Source organism: Jaculus jaculus, chromosome 4 (assembly GCF_020740685.1).
Source record: "Jaculus jaculus isolate mJacJac1 chromosome 4, mJacJac1.mat.Y.cur, whole genome shotgun sequence".
Classification (NCBI taxonomy): Eukaryota; Metazoa; Chordata; class Mammalia; order Rodentia; family Dipodidae; genus Jaculus; species Jaculus jaculus.
In genome coordinates this window covers 33,160,669-33,180,666 of record NC_059105.1, presented here as the reverse complement: position 1 = coordinate 33,180,666, position 19,998 = coordinate 33,160,669, and the positions used below count along the sequence as shown (strand labels likewise).

Below are 19,998 nucleotides of genomic sequence, written 5' to 3'. Positions count from 1 at the left end.
GGTCTTGGCACCACAGTAGGCAGATTGCTATCAGTTCGAGGCCACCCTGGGACTACATTGTGAATTCCAGGTCAGTCTGAGCTGGAGTGAAACCCTACCTTGAAAAACAAAAAGAAAAATAATTTAAAAAAAATAAAAGAAAGGGGGGGCTGGAGAGATGGCTTAGCAGTTAAGCGCTTGCCTGTGAAACCTAAGGACCCCGATTCGAGGCTCAACTACCTAGGACCCATGTTAGCGAGATGCACAAGGGGGCGCAACGCATCTGGAGTTCGTTTGCAGTGGCTGGAGGCCCTGGTGCACCCATTCTCTCTATCTGTTTGCCTCTTTCTCTCTCTGTCTGTTGCTCTCAAATAAATAAATAAACAATAAAAAAAACTTTAAAAAAAAGAAAGGGTTTTGTGAGGATGATGAGATACGTGAGGCCAGGCCTGAGCAAGTGTGTCTTGGAAGAGTCTGAGATGAATATAACATGGAAGCAGTTTCAATATAAAAAACAGTCACTGATATTTTATCCTCCTTTCAAAGTGTTTAAGAAGTGCAAGGAAAAAATGGTATTTACAAGTGCCTCTGGCTGCCAAACTCCATGCTCTTACCACAGCTTCATCTTTATATGTGGGGGGAGGAGCCACTGCCAAGAGCAGCACAGAGACCCGGCCTGTGTCTCCACTCACCGTTGGACTTAGCTGGGTCTCTTCCTTTGAGGCGGTCACGGGAATACATGCTGCTTCTCTGTTCTAAAACTAAAATTAAATAAGATATGTTGGGTTTGGAATATGACTAATCACCTGTAGATTCTAAGTTGGTGCTTTTCAAACTGTAGACTAGAACCCATTGTAAAAAAAAAATGCATTTAATATTACAGCCCAATATATGCATTTGTGCACATACAAATCAACCAAACATTACATGCAACAATACTTTTTCTAATCCAGTATTGCATATCATTTCTTTAAAAAAGATAGCCTTTTGTTTTTGGGGGTCATTGAGGTAGGGCCTCACTATAGCCCAGGCTGACCTGGAATTCACTATGTAGTCTCAGGCTGGCCTCGAACTCACAATAATCCTCCTACCTCTGCCTCCCAAGTGCTAGGATTACAGACGTGCACCAGCATACCCAGCATGTTGTCATGTTTTGATACATGATCTTGCTATGTATCCCAGGCTGGCTTCTAATTCACTACTCTCCTCCCTCAGCCTCCCGAGTGCTGGGTTCATAGGCATGTGCTACTAAGCCTCGCTTAAAAATCGTTTTATACTTACCTTGTTCATACTTTGTTCTTCTTTGCTATCCTCTCCTATTTATGTCACTGGGGGAAAAATACCCTAGTCTTTTATTAATTTCATAATATTTCAGTGGGAAAATGCTAGTGATTAAGTTGATTCCTGATACCTTTAATTTGTTTTTACAACCCATAGGAGGTTATGAACATTGTTCCCATGATATGAAAAGCACATTAGAATATATTTGATTTTAATGTCCATTCTACAAGTGCCTGCTAAATAACCTATATTGTTTTTTTTTTCCACCTTTCCACCACTCAGAATTTTTTTAGCATACAAAAATCACTTCATTGGAGGTTTAAGTACCTAAAATCTTAATTAGCAATTTAAATTGTAAGTATTCTAGGGAATGAATACATTGTAATTGGCTCTCCCTTCCAGCTGAGAGCTGCTGGTCACCTTCTTCCTGACATATCTTAACAGTTTTCTCCAGGGTCTTGGTGCATTCCACCTTCTCATGAGGTATTGTTTAACCTTGATTGGCCTTCCTAGAAATAATCACATTGCACTCAGATACAATCTAGGCCTCTTAAGAGATCTGCTGTGGCTGGGACTCAGAAAAGCTCACCTCTGGGCAATGATTTGGGCTGCATAAAAGTCCTCTGCAGAGCTAATGATACAGCCAGATTAGTTCAGTAGGCCTGATCCCACCTATTTCATATTTTGTTCCACCATCTTCCAGGCATCAACCCTACAGCTAAACAAAGCATGGCCCTTACCTACTTCCCAGGGTTGCTTGTCCTGTTTTGCATCCTCTTGGAAACAAGTTTTTATTACCCCAGGTTTGTCTTGGTTGCCTGAAAGGACTCCTTCACTATTTTCCTTCTGGCAGGATGCCTTGCACAGCCCCTTAACTCCCCTCCCCTCCCCTCCACGTGCATACCTTTTCTCTACAACACATGAGTGAACCCTGCCATCCTTTTATCCCACTCCCATGTCATCTGCTCTAGGAAGTTTCAAGTGTGCTCCCACTGTATTCTAGACTGCTTCCTTATCAGAGCACTCACCTCTTGATAAGGTCTGAATTGAAGGACCCAGACACTGAATGATGCCATGTCAGGCTTCAGTAGAGTGCTGCCCTGGTTAGGACTAAGTTACAAGTTTAGCTTAGACAAAGGAACAAAGGGGCGGCTGCCCTGACCCCTGCCCAGGACTTGCCGAAGACTTGTCTCTTCTACCTCCCTGCCCGGGCCAATTAAGAGATTTGTCCCTCCTACTACCTATCTCGGCCAATCGAAATACATACAAATGTTATTGCTGTTTGTTGCTTAGTTACCTAGCTCCCGCCCACCAACTTGGCCGCCAAAATCCTAAGCCAATCAGAAGAGTATAGGGGCAGTTACTGTTTAAATCAACCAATCATGTACCCATCCCCTTCTTCTAGGTTCAAATCCCTATAAAAACCCTACCCTCCCACTACTCAGGGCTCTTGTATGGATCCACTGCGTTGAAGTCAAGAGACCGAGCTTAAGCCCGAATTAAATCTCCTTGCCCTTGCATACGTGTTTGGTTCTCCTTGGTGGTCACTGGGGGTGCCGAGAACTGGGCATAACATGAATGTTGGTGTCCTATACTGGCACCAATTCATGTGTTGCAACCTAAACCCTAACATGAGTATACTAAGATGTAGGATGTTTGTGAGCTGATTAGGTTGTAAGGTTAAAGCCCTTACAAATGGGCTGACATCCTCATAAAAGAGGCCAATGGGAATTCATTTATCCTTGTCCACTATGTAAGGACAGTGAAAGGTGTCATCTATACCAGAAAACTGGTTCTGACCACACACTGAATCTGCAATACCTCTGCCTTTGCAAGCCCCTTGAACAGCTGTGTATGTGATACCTAGCTTATGTTCATTTGTTGTAGCAGCCTGGACAAACTAAGACATCGGTCAATAGGGTACTGGCCCCATGGTGTTTAGTACTTTTGAGGGCTGGAACCATGTTTGATTTATTTTTAACATACCTACCACCTAGCACAGTTCCTCCCTCCCTCCCTCCCTCCCTCCCTGTCTCTCTCCCTCTTTCCATCATTTTGTGATATAATACATATAACATGAAGCCTACCTTATTAACATTTTGAGTATACAATACAATGCTGTTAACTGCGTGCAGACTACTGTACAACAGTCTTGTACCACAGAATGTCTTCACCTTGTGTGACCCATCTATCATTGTTTCTGCATAAGAATGACCTAACTTGTTTAGCCTTAGTCACCTTAATTCCCATATAGATTTCAAGACATGTTTAATTTTTCTTCCTTATACATTAGAAGATCTTTCCTCTCCTTGTGAGTTTTCAGATGGCCTATCCTGTATTTTCCTTCATTTTGACCTCCTTGAACTGTTCTGTTATGCTTTTAGATCCCTTGTGTGTCTTGGCAGTTCCTAGATCTTGGTTCCTTTCCTCCTACAGTCTGCGTATCTAGAAGTTTCTTATTGTGTCCTCCAGCTGCTCATAGCAACAAGCACTTAGACAGTGCTCAAGAAATACCTGGTAATTTTCTCCCAGGGTTTAAGTGCCAGGCATGGTGGTGTACGCCTTTGATCCCAGCACTAGGGAGGCACAGGTAGGAGAATCTCTGTTCAAGGCCAGCCTGAGACTACACAGTGAGTTCCAGGTCAGCCTGGGCTACAGCAACAGCCTACCTTGAAAAGCCAAAAAAATAATAATAATAATAAAATAAATAAAATAGTTCTTATTTTTTGAGATGCAGATAATTAAAACCTAAACGATTTTATGCCTAATGCATGATCAATCCTTTCTCTAAAACTTAGCGTTGGTTCTCAGTTTTAAAACAAGGATGCTGTTTCACTTCAGTGTACTCACCATCTACCACCTTGGGCCTTCCTTGCTTGCCATCCCTGATAGATTTTAGAAATTCTTCATGTTTTTGGGTTAATTCCTCTTCTAAATGCCAGGAAATTAAGTGTTAAATTAGTTGAAGAGATTTAGCAAACCTCACACACAAATCATCTCATTGGTAAATTAATAGAGATCTCTGAACTAAGAGGGTACAACACCCCTTGTTCTCTCTCTCCCTCTCTCCTCTCCCCACTTTCTCTTTCCAGGGTCTTATACAGCTCAGTTGGCCTCACTGTGTATTCAAATATGACCCTGAACTTTTGCTTTTCCTGCCTCTACCTCCCCAAGTGCTGGAATTGCAGGCATGCACGATTACACACAAGGGGTTCCCCAGGGCCTTGTGTATGCTAAACACGCCCTCTGCCACTTCAGCCTCTTCTATAGCTCCATCTCTTTACTTTCCTTTTTATTTATTTATTTTTAAGCAGACACACACACACACACACACACAGAGAGAGAGAGAGAGAGAGAGAGAGAGGGAGAGAGAGAGAGCGCATTCAGGGTCTCTAGTTGCTGAAAACAAACTCCAGTTGTATGCGCCACTTTGGGCATCCAGCTTATGTGGGTACAGGGTTGTTTGGCTTTGCAGACAAGCACTTTAACCACTAATCCATCTCTCCAGCCCTGCATTACTTTTCAAGATACTGAGTCTAGAATCTCTGAGGCAGTTTTCTGGGGTCAAGATCCAAAGACCACAGACTCAAGATTGGTATTTCTTTCACAGAACTCTCTTTAATACAAGTACAGATGAGAAATTTAGGACTTGCTACCAATCAATGAAGCCAAATTTAAGATCACAGATTTGTGGGTCATTTTGGCCTAGTAAAAGGAATGTGTAGCTCTAGTCTTCCAAACTCAGGAAGCCACCCAGAGGGCCTAGAAATTTTGACAAGACATTTTGAGTTAAAGCCACTGGACTCTTATATAAGTGTAGGCCTATAGCCACCACCTTCATTGAGCCTGAGTTGCTTTGGTTTGACTGAGTTTTGGGTAGTTTAGTATCAGCCCAAACTAACCCTTAACCACACTCTGCCCACATCCCCCCCCCCTTTTTTTTTTTCCTGGAGATCACTTTGCCTTTTCTCCTATCGCCTGAACTTTGACCTCTAAATCGATTCTGGTCTTAAACAATAGCCTTCTGTTGGCTTCTGCCAATTTCTTTTTAATCACTTTATTTTGAAAGGCAGTAAGTGTTGGATGGTTGGAATATTAGATACTTTCAGTCTCACCCTTCATTGGACTTTTAAATTTTATTTCTGTTTATTTCTCTCTCTATGCCATATAGATCTCCAAAGCGACTTCATCTGCAATCTTGCCATTACTATAAACCTCCTTGCCTCCCCTCCTTATTACTCAAGTGCTAAGTAAACATACAAAGTGGGATGGGTTTTCCATTCCATATTCAGTTCTTCTGACCGAATCACCTCTTCATGTATTTAAAGTACCAGTAAAAGAAGGACAAGGATGGGGGCGGGGGGGGGACGGCTTTTGGGAGTGGTAATAACTTGACATTCCAAATAAAGTTGGCATAGAAAATGTCATATTTTTTTGGAAATACAGTATAGTGCAATTTTCATTCAAATTTCACGAAGTGGTAGTATGCTCTATATTTTGGGGTTTGCTACAAATCGGGAACATTTCACTCCTGTATCCAAGCAGCTGGACATTTTTGCAGGACATTCTACATTGACATGCTGGATTTATAATTTCATGGTCCTTGACTTCCACTGAATGGGCAGCTCTGAAAAAAAGATCTGTACCTTTTCTAGGTAATAATCCCCTTCCTTATGCTTTTCAAACTTTCCTTCCTTCCTTAATCTGCAGCATTTCCCCGAGGTTTCGACTCTCACTGCCTGACTTTGTGCTTGTTCTCTTCTGCCCTCTGCTTGCCGACACAGTTACTAATGTCAAGCCTAGGACTCTTCTGTGCTAATTTGTTATACTAATTCTAGAAAATTAACACATATGGCATGCATAAAATATAAGAGGTCATAGTGCTTTTTTATTCAAGGTAGGGTCTCACTCTAGCCCAGGCTCTCCTGGACTTTACCATGTATTCTCAGGGTGGCCTCGAACTCACAGCAATCCTCCTATCTCTGCCCCTTGAGTACTAGGATTAAAGGCATATGCCATCATACTCGGCTTCTTAGTGCTTTTTAAAATGTAACTTTTTTAGTGTCATTCTTATATTTTTCAATTTTTATTTGTTTATTTAGTTATTTGAGACAGAGAGAGAGAGAGAGAGAGAGAGAGAGAGAGAGTGTGTGTGTGTGTGTGTGTGTGTGTGTGTGTGTGTAGGCCCACAAGGGTCTTACTGTTGCTGCAAACAAAGTCCAGTCACATGTGAAATTTCATGTGTCTGGCTTTACATGGGTACTGGGGAATTGAACATGGGTCTTCAGGCTTAAAAAGCAAGCCCTTTTAAGCACTGAGCCATCTCTCCAGCCCTGGTCTTCTTAAAAAATATATATGTTTATTTATTTAGACAGAGAAAGAGAGAGAGAAAGAAGGAGAGACAGAGACAGAGAACATGGGCATGCCAGGGCCTCTTGCCACTATAAACAAACTCCAGATGCATGCACCACTCTGTACATCTGACTTTACATAGGTACTAGGCCCAGCCCTACTCTTGTGGGTTTTAAATATATATATTATTTATTTATTTATTTGAGAGAGAGAGAGAATGGGCATGCCAGGACCTACAGCCACTGCAAACGAACTCCAGATGCATGCGCCCTCTTGTGCATCTGGCTTATGTGGGTCCTGGGGAGTTGAACTGGGATCCTTTGGCTTTGCAGGCAAATGCCTTAACCGCTAAGCCATCTCTCCAGCACTATTCTTATGTTTTAAAGACACACTGAACATGGAAATTTAATTTGTTAATGATTTAGTTTAAAAATAAATATGGGCTAGGGTTATCTATATTAAAAGTGACTCAATTTTAATCAGTATTTACTCCCCTTTTAATATCAGTCCAGTGAAACATAACATTACCTGTTCGGTCTGGCTTAAAATCTTCTAAGTCTCCAAATGCAACAAGTTCCTCCTGTTGAAAAATTTTATAATCAGAGGCTTAAACTATTACAATTATTAAAGTATTTTTTTAGTAGGAAAATGCTTTGGTTCTTATTTTAATAAAGAACAAATTTTTTAATTTTTTTGTTTATTTTTATTTATTTATTTGAAAGCGATGGACATACACACACCCCCCGAGAGAGAGACAGAGAGAGAGAGAGAGAGAGAGAGAGAGAGAGAGAGAGAGAGAGTGTCAGATAGAGAGACAGAGAGAATGGACGTGCCAGGGCTTCCGGCCACTGCAAACGAACTCCAGACGGGTGCGCCCCCTGTGCATCTGGCTAACGTGGGTCCTGGAGAATCAAGCCTCGAACCAGGGTCCTTAGGCTTCACAGGCAAGTCCTTAACCGTTAAGCCATCTCTCCAGCCCAAGAACAAATATTTTTAACATACCCAAATTCATAAAACCTGGTGAACAGTGTGCTTCTGCTAATTTCACCAAACTTTTATTACCTTACCATTTGTCAGACTACAAAGCAAATTGAACCCATAGAAAGCCAATGTTTGGCCTTGTCTTGATCAAATCAGTTTGTTATTACCATTATCAAAGTCAGTTTACCTGAATGAGATCACCTGTCATTGTGGCCATTAGTGTTTGATCTATTTCCACATCTTCCAGATCTGTAAGAACCTTCCAAGTTCCATTCTCAAATTTCACAGGCATAGAAAAGACAATGCCTACAGGAAGACCAAACTCACCTGCAGTGAACAAACGCGAAGCAAAGCAAAAATAAACAAAGAATCCAGGAAGGATTATAGAAAAGGACACAGTAGAACACGGTTCCTAATGACAATGATGGAGCCACATTTCTGGAATTCCTCTCCAGGAAGGATGGGAAGAGTACTTGTTTAATATTGACTACATAATTGCCCATGTTCTGACCATTGTCCCTTCTCTATTTATTTCTTACCCAAGGATAATGTTGGTACGCAGCTATTGATCTTGTGAATGCTTTCTTTTCTGTATCAATCCATGAGGACCACCAGAAGCAATTTGGCAAGGCCAGCAGTATACCTCTATTGTTTTATCTCAAGGATATATTAACTTTCCAGCCCTGTGTCATAACGTAGATAGTCGAGATCTTGATCACTTGTCCCTTCCACAGGGTGTCACGATGGGTCATTAAATTGATATTTTGCTGACTAGATCAAATGGGCAGGAGATAGCAACCACTCTGGAGTTGCTAGCATAGAACATGCATACTAGGAAGTAAATTCCACTAAAATTCAAGGACCCTTTACCTCAGCAAAGATTTCTAGGATTTCAGTGGTTTAGGCCATGCAGAAACAGACCTTCTAAGGCGAAGGATAAGTTGTTGCACCTGGCCTTTTCTACCAATAAGAAAGAAGCACAATGCCTCGTGGGCCTGTTTGCATTTTGGAAGCACCACAGTCAGTCCTCACTAGGGTGTGTTACTCCAGCCCATATGCCGAGAGACTCAGAATGCTGCTAGTTTTCAGTGGGACCCAGAATGAGAGAGGTTCTCTTCAACAGGTCCAGGATGCTGTGCAACCTGCTCTACCACATGGACCATATGATTCAGCAGATCTGATTACGCTTGTAGTGTCAGTGACAAGTAGGGATACTGGGTGAAGCCTCTGGAAACCCCCATAGGTGAGTCAAGGCTGAGGCCCTTGGGATTTTGGAGCAAGACCCTGCTTTCATCAGCAATGTATTACTCTCCCTTTGAGAGACAGCTCTTGGCCTACTATTGGACACCAGTGGAAACCGAACGTTTGGCAATGGGCCATCAAGTTGCCATATGACCTGAACTGTCCATTATGAGCTGGGTGTTATTTGACCCACCAGGCCATAAAGTAGGACGTGCACAGCAGCAGTCCATCATCAAGTGGAAGTGGTATATTCGTGATCCGGCTCAAGCAAGTTCTGATGGCACCAGTAAGTTATATGAGGAAGTTGCCCAAATGCCTATGGTTGCTACTCCTGTTGCAATGCCTTCTGTCCCCAAGCATGCACATATGGCATCATGGGGTGTGACCTATGATCAATTGACTGAGGAAGAGAGGACTAGGGCATGGTTTACAGATGATTCAGCATGTTATGTGGGCACCTCTCAGGAAGGGACAGCAACAGCATTATAGCCCCTTTCTGGGACAACTGTGAAGGACTGTGGTGAAGGGAAGTAAATGAGCAGAAGTTTGGACAGTGCACATGGTTTTGCATTTTGCTTGGAAAGAAAAATGGCCAAATGTGTGGTTATATACTGATTCATGGGCTGTGGCCAATGGTTTGGCTGGATGGCCCAGGACTTGGAAGGAGCACATTTGGAAAATTGGTAAGAGGACATTTGGAAAAGGTATATGTGGATAGAGCTCTCTAAATGGGCAGAGGATGTAAAGTTACTTGTTTCTGATGGAAATCCTCACTAGAAGGTGACCTCATCAGATGATTGTTCTGCCCAGTTCTTGGCACTCCCAGTGACCACCAAAGAGAACCAGACACGCATGCAAGGGCAAGGAGCTTTTATTCTGGGCTTAAGCTCAGACTCTTGACTTCACCAACACAGTGGGTCTGTACAAGAACCCCGAGTAGTGGGAGGGTAGGGTTTACGTAAGGATTTGAACAAAGAAGTAGGGGATGGGTACATGATTGGTTGATGTAAACAGTAACTGCACTTATACTCTTCTGATTGGCTTGGGATTTTGGCGGGCAAAGTTGGGGGCAGGAGCTAGGGGAACTCCAGGCGATGAGGTAATCTACATTGCGATTGGCTAAGCAAGTAGCGGTAACATTTGCGTGCTTTCAATTGGCTGGGGCAGAAAGGCAGAAGGGACAAGCCTCAGGCATGTCCTGGGCATGTCTAGGGGTGACTCAGGCCCTTGGGAGGATATCTTTCATGACTATATGTCAGGGTGATTGCCTTCTACTTAAGCAGGAACCTGAAATTAAGGCCTAGCCAGGGCAGCACCTTACTGAATCCCTTCATGGCACCAGTTTAGTTTCTGGGTCTTTCAATGGTGACTAACAATTAAGTAGATAAGCTGACCCATTCTGTGGCTAGTGGTCAACCTCTTTCCCCATCCATCCCTGTCTTTGCCCAATAGAGACCATGAACACAGTGGCCATGGTGGCAGGGATGGAGGCTATGCATGGGTTCAGTAACATGGACTGCCATTAACTAAGGCTGACCTGGCTATGGCTGCTGCTGAGTGCAAATATGCCAGTAACAGAGACCAACACTGAGCCTCGGTATGGTAGCATTCCTCAGGGTGACCAGCGAACACTTCTGTGGCAAGTTAACAACGTTGGACCATTTCCATCATAGAGAGGTCAGCATTTTGTCCTTACTGGAATACTTATTATGGGTATGGATTTGCTTTTCCTGCAGGTAATTCAATCAACCACCATCTGTGGACTTCCAGAATGACTTGTTCACCATCATGGTATTCCACACAGCATTGCTTTTGAACAAGGAACTCACTTTACAGCCAAGGAAGTATGGCAGTGGGCTCATGATCATGGAATTCACTGGTTTTACCATGTGCCCCACCACCCTGAAGCAGCTTGCTTGATAGAATGGTGGGATGGGCTTTAAAGAAACAGTTACAGTTCCAACAAGGTGGACATAGCCCGGAGGGCTGGGGTAGGATGCTCCAAAAGACTGAGTCTCTGAATCAGTGCCCAATATGTGGTACTGTTTTTCTGATAGCCAGAGTTCATGGGTCCAAGAATTAAGGAGTGGAAATGGGAATGGTACCACTTATGATCACTCCAAGTGACCCATTAGCTAAGTTTTTGCTTCCTATTCCCACAACCTCCAACTCTGCTGGTATAGATGTTTTGGTTCCAGGGTGGGGAGTATTTTTGCCAATAGGCACATAATCAGTCCATTGATCTGAAAGCTAAGACTTCCCTGTGGCCACTTTGGTTTCCAGATGCTTTTGAGTCAACAGACTCAGCAAGGAGAAAGAAAGAAAATTATTCTAGTCATTTCACACACTAAAACAAAACAAAAAAAAATCCAGTGTGCCATATAAAATACCTGTAGAAGGTTGACCCAGAGGAAGCCCTGCTTTCAGCGTAGACACTAATGAAGAGGACATTTGCATCTAAAAGGTAGATTATAATATTCTGTCTGGGAGAGGAACAAAATATAAGTATGGAGGAGAGAGATTCTAGTTTGGGAGATTTGGGATTAAACTGTCCTTAAGCAGCACAGAAGTCACTGGAACCAGGGGGAAAAGGGAAACACTGATGATCACATAAGGGTCATACACAGTGATTCTAGCAGGAAGGAATCAGTAAGTTGAGCTCACTGTGTGTTGGGTTGAGTGGCAGCCTGACAACCTGATGGCCATGTTTCCCAGAAACTCAGGGAGTAAATAATCTTAACGAAGCCTAAAGGGGAGAAATGGTTTAGGGAGAACCTGTAGAGGACATAGCATCGCTCATCCTCTTGCCTAGTTGGTAGGAGTGGGAGAAGCTTCAGAGTAGTCATTAGCAGATTACAACACCAAGGTTGTAATTTTTCTCTGCAGTGTCCACATTCCCAGTGCTGCCTAGTCCCTAAAGGTCTGATCTCTATTGTGCCTCTTTGCACACTGCCTGTGGATGTTCAGTGCCTTCCCCACTTGTCTTCTAGGCCTATGCCATGCAGACGTTGAGGCTTGTCATAGTATCTTATGAAACTTGGCCTGATTCAGCCCATTCCCTGCTTAGATGGGATCTTGCTGAGTGCATGGAGAAAAACTTCATAAGACTGCTTTGCTTAGGGATTTGGTTCTCTTTACTGCAGGTTTCCTGAAGGCAGGGGCCAGGCCGCATGTCTATGTTCCAAATGCATTCACACAAAACATTGCTGGTTTCTTTAAGTGGATAATGTAATGGATGAATAAATTCTAGTACTGTGAAAACCCAGGCAATCTATAGATCATGCTAAGGCCTAAACAAGGAAGTTTTTGTTTGTTTTTTTGTTTTTCTAGTTAGGGTCTTGCTCTAGTCCAGGCTGACCTCGAATTCACTATGTAGTCTCAAACTGACCTCTAACTCACAGTGCTCCTCCTACCTCTGCCTCCTGACTGCTGGGATTAAAGGCGTGTACTGTCATGATTGGCAGAAAGAGAAAGAGGGAGGGAATGGGTATGCAAGGGCCTCTAGCCTCTGCAAACAAACTCCAGATGCATGCGCCACTTTGTGCAATTGGCTTTATGTGGGAACCGGGGAACTGAAAGTGGCCAAGCCATCTCTCCAGTCCCCAGGACGTTTTATATATAACAAGACATGAAAGTCTACATTACCTTCGCTCAGTACTCCTAAGGAAACAATCTCTCCAGGGGGAGAGCCATGGTACCAGTATTTCAGTGTAGTGGCTATGCTGTGAGCAGCCAAAATGCCTCCATAATTTTTTCCAGTGTCAGTTAAGTTTTTAAGAGTCTCTACAAATTCCTTTTGCACCCACTCACTGCAAAGTAAAAAAGACACTTTTTTTTTTTTTTTCAATAGAAAGAGGGAGGGAAAGGATTTTCCTTGGGTTAGTGGAAGTAGTTAGTACAACAAGGCATCTCACAGTATAGAGAGATTATGACTTCATATGCCCTTGCTTCATGTGCCCTCACTCCTCATAAAAGCACAATGAGAAAATAATGTGACATAGCAGAAAGGAATCCCGAAACTACAAATTGAAATATAGTAATAACATAAATGTGGAACACAGAGATGTGGTGAAAGACTACAGGGACAATTTCATTACAATGAATTGATTCTATGCAGATGCTTTCGTAGAGCCAGTCCTTACCCTTCATTTAAAATAAAGCGATGACATTAAGCAGTGAATTATTCACATTGAGGTTTGGAACGATATAGGTTCTGACAGTCCAAAGTCTAAACTCAGGGAAAAGTCCACCTGGATACAAGTGAGTGTGAAGGGTTTGCCCCATAGCAGGCCAGAGTGCTCCACAGTTCCGTGTAACACCGACCTTGCACAGGTTGCAAATGCAGAGGCTTCAGGGTCTGGCAGGGTAAGTCCAGACACACCATTCCTAGGCACAGGACATATCCCTGTGCTGTGAGTGGGGGCAAATCAGGGGTAATGAGAAGGAAGTTCCACAGTTGAGGAGCTGTTGCCTGGAGAAAGGGACTTCAGAAGTGCTCCTGCCTCTTTCTCCTCATCTGTCATGTCTTGGCATTTACTGCACTGGCCTGAATTAATCTATTGCATCTTCCCACTGACTACATATGGGTGATGCCGTATTGTTATTTTCACTATGTTAATGGAGAATTGAGACACTGGAAGTGATATAACTTCTCTAAATTCCAATCTAGCAGGCTTGCTTGTGGACCGTGTGCTAATCACCACCTTTCATCTGGACTCAACACCCAACCTTACCAGCCTGCTTATCATCTTAATTCCTCTTCCTCGAAATGTTTTTACTACTTTTAACTTGCATATGTATCTATCTTTACATTAAGTAAGATTCTTTTTGTGCATATTTGTTTTAAAGATAACTTTGAAATATAAAAATGAGACTGAGGCCTTCATGACCACACAGTGAATATCATAACCCCACTGAGGAGGGCCCTGGGGTAATGGAAGTAGTTGGGGTGGGGGGATGAAAGTGTATAACCTATTACAATATAGATAAAATAAAAAAATTATATACATGATTTTAAAATAAGACAAATTGGGATAGGGATCCACTAGTTACTCTTATCTGTGAGATTGTCTATGCATCTTCAGTAGAGAGCATGAGCCAACATGTAGATACAAGGTATTTTTTCTTAAGGATTTATAAGATGATTCTAAAGGCCATAACAACTATTACATATTTATCTCACTTACTTTATCTTATTAGTATTCATTACTTCAAAATATACTGTACCTGTCAAAAATCAGATTTAAAACTGGTTGAGAATATTGAGGAGGTCCCCAAATGGCACTCTCATAATTGTAAACCTTTGCTTTCCTCAGATCAATGTAGTTATTCCCACTGATATTTCCCCAAACTATCACATCTTTGATGCCTAAGTGGAACAGAAATAAGGACTAATCATTGATGTGAAAATTACTTATTCCATATTTTTAATATATTTATTTGTTTACTTTAGGATTAATCCACTGGCTCATTTGTTAACAATGAAGTTTATATGCCTTGTATAAATGATATGGTTCACTTACCTAATCATCAGGGTTTGGTTAATCCTAGTAATACCCAGTTAAACGTTGTGAGTATAGTATTGAATTCAAGGGATACTGTAATGTGTCCTGAAAGAAATTGCTAGTAAAAATTGTATTACATGGGTTGGCCTTAACTTCATTATATATGCAGAGAGACAGAAAGAGAGAGAGAGAGAGAAAGAACTTTTAAAAAATCTACTTTGCCAAGGCACTTTTGATTCTAGACAGAAATAGAAATTTGTGCAAATTACTTAATTCTCTGGATGGGTTTCATTATTTATTGTAAAATGATGGTGATTATATTTGAAGTTGGAAGTATTTCTAGGAAGGAAACAAAATAGCCCCAAACCCCTACAACACTCTGAGCAGAATCAGTATGGAAATAAGTACTATGCAGTGATATACCTGCTTTTTTCTAAGGAGAAAAATAAGAGGATTCATATTTAATATGATTTAATAAGAATTACTATTTAATATGACTTAATAAGAATTCATATTTAATATGATTTTACAATTGTGAGATTTTGAGGAATGTATTCTAGGAAAATAAGTAACTTTCTTTACTTGTTAACATATTTATTAACTTAAAATATGAATTTTTTCTATAAGATCATACCACTTTCTACTATGGAGATTAAGGTATTTCCTATTCTCTTGTAGGAAATAAAATTATTTGGGGCTAAGGAGAAGGTTCAGTTTTTTCTTTTTAAATTTTTTTTTGTTTATTTTTATTTATTTATCTGAGAGCGACAGAGAGAGAAAGGCAGAGAGAGAGAGAGAGAGAGAGAGAGAGAGAGAATGGGCATGCCAGGGCCTCCAGCCACTGCAAACGAACTCCAGACGCGTGCGCCCCCTTGTGCATCTGGCTAACGTGGGTCCTGGGGAATCGAGCCTCGAACCGGGGTCCTTAGGCTTCACAGGCAAGTGCTTAACCACTAAGCCATCTCTCCAGCCCAAGGTTCAGTTTTTAACGTGCTTGCTATACAAGCATGAGGACTTGAATTCAAGTTCCCAGCAGCCATGTAAAAGCAGGGCAGCTTACTCACCCGTAATCCTAGTGCTGGGGAGGTGAGGACAGGAGAAACCATGGGGTTTCCTGGCTAGCTAGTCTAGCTGAATATTGAGCTCTGGGATCACTGAGAGACCCTCTCTCAAAAACAAAGTGGAAAGTGATTGAGAAAGATGCATGATGCCAACCTCTGACCTCTGACATCCATATGCATATGCACATGCATACACACATGCATGTATACCACACACATACACATACAAAAATATTTTTAAAAATTAATGAGCATTAGGGCACTGGAGAGATTGATTAGTGGTTAAGGCATTAGCTTTCAAAGCCAAAGGATCCTGGTTTGATTCTCCAGGACCCACATAAGCCAGATGCATAAGGGGGCTCATGCATCTGGAGTTTGTGTTCAGTGGCTGGAGGCCCTGGCTCACCCATTCTCTCTCTCTTCCCCTCTTTCTCTCTCAAACAAATAAATAAATAAAATATATTAAAAAAATTAATGAGCATTAAACTGACCATTAGAGTAAGGCACTAAAGATGCAAGCATGAATATGGAAGTTAGATCTCCTCTGTAAAAACAAACAAACAAAACAAAACAAAAAAAAACAAAAAACAACGAATGGCATAGCAACATCTGTCATGTTGGGTACTCACTAAGATCCTCTACTGCTCTGATTTAGACTATTATGGGTTCACAGTCACTGTCTTCCTGTTTATTTGAGAGAATGCCTTGTACCTCCTTTCACTCTCATTGGATGCCCTTGCACCTACTTTAGTTAAGGACACAAAGATCTAAGTAAGATATCTGTATGTCATCATGGTCAGGTCCAGCCTCATTTTCACACCATTTTGGTATCTACCAGGTGAAAGATGAATAGCAGAAACTAAACAGAAATCTAAACCTCTGGATAAGTTTAGCCACCTTGCAAATGTTACCATGTCCCAAGACTTTCTTCTAGGCACTTTAGACCTATCGTTTCATGGACTGTTCACATCCATTACAGTAGGGAGGTGCTTTTAGTAACCTCACTTTATACATGAAGAAACTGAGGCACAGGAAGATTGACTGCTTGAGGTCACATAGATGGGAAATGGGGCAAAGCCATTTTAACATAGCCCTAATATTTTTTTAAATTAACACTTGGGATGAATCCCTCAGGTAGGGAGGCCTATAGTGCTAAGTCAACAGTAGTAAAACATTTTTTTCCCATTGGCATTCTACTTCTATGGCATATATCTAGGATGTTACAGGAGGAGGCAGCCTTCTTTCCTGCCTACTTGAAATCACATTCAAAGCACAAACAAAATGTTAGTAGGAGTTTACTTGCAGGAGGCAGTTGTTTTCAACTTTCTTGCCACTGTGGCTTTTGCTTGGCCTTCCACTCCCAGTGCTACAGCGACAATGTTCTTGGAGATGCTTGGGGCATACTTCATAAGCAAAACTGCTTTCAGATTCACGAAGGTTTTCCCTCCCACGATCACCTTGACACAGTTTTGAGCGTTTTTCTCCATCAGGTACCCATGGAAGCGACATATAGGGACTCTGCTCCGCAGGTAGCTCTCTAGGGTGTATACCTCCTTCCTTGTGTTTTCGTCCAGGACAATGACGACTTGGGCATGGAGGAAGGCCTCCTCCACAGAGGTGCAGAAGGACACGCTGTGGAGGACTGGGGATGCTAGGTCCTCCGTTTCGAAAACCAGGCTTTTAAGACACTCTTCCATTACCTTATCGTCAAACAGGGTTAAGCTGATCTGTGTGTGCATCCCAAACACTTCGCCACTCACCAAGATTGGGATTAAGTTGTAGGAGACAGAGGAAGTTGCACTGATAAAAATGCAAAGTTTGGATTGCAAATGGTTAGATCCATTGCCTCTGTTAAGCATTTTGTTTTTAATAGACTTTTGCACATGCACTAATAGGATGATTTAATATTTTACTGAAGTAGTCACACAGCTGTGGTGACATCTTACCTAAGCATCTACACAGCTGCACAGACATTTTAAAGGCTAGGAATCAGAACACAAACTCTTCTCAGTACTAACCACTTATTTGGAGCATCTGAAGACAATTTCAAAATAAGAAATGCATCTATGGAAGTGAGGAGATGGCTCCATCAGTAAAGTGCTTGCTATACAAGATGAGGACCTAAGTTCTCATCTCTAGCACACATGTTAAAAAAAAAAAAAAAAGCAGGGCTGTAGAGATGGCTTAGCGACTAAGCCACTTGCCTGAAAGGCTAAGAACTTATGTTTCAATCTCCAAGTCCCACGTAGCCAGATGCACATGAGACAAGCACGCAATGTTGCACATATGCACAAGGGGGCACTCATGTCTGGATTTAGTTCATAGCTGCTGAAGGCCCTGACATGCCCATTTCTCTCTCTCTCTCTCTCTCTCTCTGACTTTTTTTCCTCTCTCTCAAAATAAGTAATAAAAAGGTAAAAATTTTTTAAGTTTTTTGTTTTTTTTTTTAAAAAGCAAGTTGGTGGGGGTGGTGGGTGCCTGTCCCAGTGTTGGGGAGGCAGAGACAAGAGGGTCCCTTGGGGATTGCTGGCTATCTAGTGGAACTGAATTGGTGAGCTCCAGGTTTAGTAAGAAGCCTATCTCAAAAAATAAGGTAGAGAGTGATTGAAGTCAGTCTGGTCCCTACATGGACATACATGCACATGCACATACATACATGAACACAAAAATGCACACCACACATAAACATGCAAACAAGAAGAAACACAGCTGGGTACTAGGTTTTTCAGAATTCCAGAGGTGCAGAAAACAAAGTGTAAAAGTTCTGTCTCCCATTATTTTATATATGTATTTATATTTCCTCTTGAAAAGAGAAAGGTATGTGTCTGCCATAGCTCTTTATCTATAAAGGAATGACACATTTTTTGGAGTAGATTATCTTTTCCACAGTCTCACAAAGAAAAGTCTTACAAAGGTGGCTAGGATAAGCACAGGTTGAATGATATCTGAAATCATATGTAGCTGTGTCTTCTGTTTCAGTAATAATCAATGGTGGTAGTTGGGAAATGCATCTGAGAATTTCTGATATTCATGGTGAGCTTGGGGATTTCAAGAACACTTATACCATTTTAATCCTTTGAAGATGTGTTTATTGCATCTGCATGACAGGCCATATATGTTTATTGCATAATTTTCTATTCTTCTCTGTATTTTTAATATTTCACAACAAGAAAGAGTTTTTAAAACAAGTGTGTGCATTAGGATACACATACAGTAAGAACAGTGTAAAAGACAGACTGAAGAGGTGGAGAAGGAGGGTGAAAGAGACTAAGAATAACAAAGAGAAAAGCAGAGACAGGAAGACAGAAAGCAACTATAAAGACTGAGTATTCCCTCAGCTGGGAACAATAAAGAGATAAGAAAAGGTGACAAGAAAGAGCAAGCTGAGAGAAGGGGTTGCCCACAGTGAGTGAGTGTTGAGGAAGAGACAAGGAAATCTAGCAAGTGGAAACAAGGGAAAAGCAATGATCAGAAAGGGCACATGGCAAGAAAGTTGCTTCTAGGTTAATGTGCACATGTGCATGTATGTATACGTAAAACTTAAAACACATATATGGAGTTATACTGGAAAATATATACATGTGTGCAGCCATGTACATATGCAACCACATGCCTACGCACACACACATCTCAAATCTGATATTCAAATATTCTTCCAGCATGATCCCCCCTCATAGCCTTTTCTAAAAAGAAAAGGCCAGTCTCATAAGTCCTGGGTTGACTGTCATACCTGGTGATCCAGACCTGTAGGGGGCTGGTGACATCTTTCAGGGATTCTTTCTCCAGTTCTTCTTCTACGCATGTGTCCAGGTTCTCTTCAGCAATGATCATCATCATCTCGGTACTCATGCTGGAAATGACCCCATAGTAAAGCTAAGTATTGGAAAAGAAAAAGTCAGCATCAGAGAAGAGCTCATTACCTGAGAACGTGATCATGGGAAAGAGAGAGGAGAGAAGGTCTCAAGAAAGCAAGGTATTTGAAACATAAAGTAAGAGAATGATAACTTTGGAACAGATAAGTTAACTTAATTTGTGAACCTGGGCATGCTCCAAGAACTCATTATATCCTCCCAAAAGCAAACCCTTTCCTCCACGATCCAGCAGCTCTCTCCAGATGATGGGGGAATTTGTGTGATTCCAACCATTCTCTTCACACACCTCTTTCAGCCACTCCTATGGAGGAACACTCAAAGAAAGGTCACAGGTTAAGTCTGCTTGAGGACTCAGGTCAAAATGTAGAATTCAATCAACAAAATACTAACTTGTTTAATGCTACTAATAGAGATCTAATACATTTAGAGACTTTTAAACAGGAAAATATAAGCCTATAGAATAGTGGTAAGTAAAGTAATAAAAAATAATATTTCTCAAATCCATTTTGACCAAATGTTCATTCTGAAGATTTTTTTTACCTTTTTCTAAGAAGACCTGAAGTCTAAATCTTTAACTTAAAGAGAGGCCAGTGTTCTAATTTGAGTAGTTTAAAAATATTAACTTTTTTCTTACTCTGCTTGCATATGAGATAATTCCAGTTTTAGAGCCGCATCAATTTTAGTATTGCTTTCAAAACTTGTAGGCATGGTTTATATGGTTCAGGC

General features: G+C 41.5%; 1 protein-coding gene across 3 annotated transcripts in view; it reads right to left on the bottom strand.

Annotated features, from left to right (window-relative positions):
* The window catches only part of Mdh1b (malate dehydrogenase 1B), a 29,570-nt gene that overhangs the window by 2,066 nt on the left and 7,506 nt on the right, over positions 1-19,998 (bottom strand). Inside the window, exons 3-11 of one of the 3 annotated variants that reach the window (XM_045148182.1) lie at positions 19,439-19,573; positions 19,131-19,273; positions 16,704-17,200; positions 14,062-14,203; positions 12,481-12,644; positions 7,781-7,920; positions 7,141-7,192; positions 4,111-4,191; positions 672-740 (exon numbers count right to left, since the gene is read on the bottom strand). In XM_045148182.1, the coding sequence (XP_045004117.1) occupies positions 672-740; positions 4,111-4,191; positions 7,141-7,192; positions 7,781-7,920; positions 12,481-12,644; positions 14,062-14,203; positions 16,704-17,200; positions 19,131-19,273; positions 19,439-19,573 (1,423 nt within the window). Of the gene's footprint in view, positions 1-671; positions 741-4,110; positions 4,192-7,140; positions 7,193-7,780; positions 7,921-12,480; positions 12,645-14,061; positions 14,204-16,703; positions 17,201-19,130; positions 19,274-19,438; positions 19,574-19,998 lie in introns of those variants that run through there. The other 2 variants (XM_045148183.1, XM_045148184.1) reach the window with 2 other exon arrangements.